This window comes from Myotis brandtii, unplaced genomic scaffold (genome assembly GCF_000412655.1).
Source record: "Myotis brandtii unplaced genomic scaffold, ASM41265v1 scaffold1270, whole genome shotgun sequence".
Lineage (NCBI taxonomy): Eukaryota > Metazoa > Chordata > Mammalia > Chiroptera > Vespertilionidae > Myotis > Myotis brandtii.
Genome location: NW_005354465.1, coordinates 302,182 through 302,426, shown reverse-complemented (window position 1 = coordinate 302,426; position 245 = coordinate 302,182). Strand labels below are relative to the sequence as shown.

At 70.2% G+C, this 245-nt stretch overlaps 1 protein-coding gene across 1 annotated transcript in view; it reads right to left on the bottom strand.

Moving 5' to 3' along the window:
- The window catches only part of KIAA1161 (KIAA1161 ortholog), a 3,911-nt gene that overhangs the window by 2,866 nt on the left and 800 nt on the right, over positions 1 to 245 (bottom strand). The window contains 1 exon segment of the mRNA XM_014534260.1: positions 1 to 245. This exon segment is cut by the window's left edge and continues 42 nt beyond it. Within this exon segment, the coding sequence (XP_014389746.1) occupies positions 1 to 245 (245 nt within the window).

Genomic DNA, 245 nt, shown 5'->3' with positions numbered 1-245 from the left:
GCCTGCAGCCGCAGCGAGCGCTCCGTCCCGTTCCAGCCCAGGTGGAAGGGCACTGAGGCGTTGACCTTGATGGCAGCCGCGCGCGAGGAGAGCCAGTAGCGCTCGAGGATGCCTCCGAAGGCGGCGTCGGAGGAGTAGACGTCGCTGGTGACGAAGGGCTGCGGCTCCTGCTGGCCTTCCAGCCGGATGGGCCAATGCTGGGTCCTCATCTCCGCGCCGCCGTACCAGTGCGCCGCGTCCCCCAG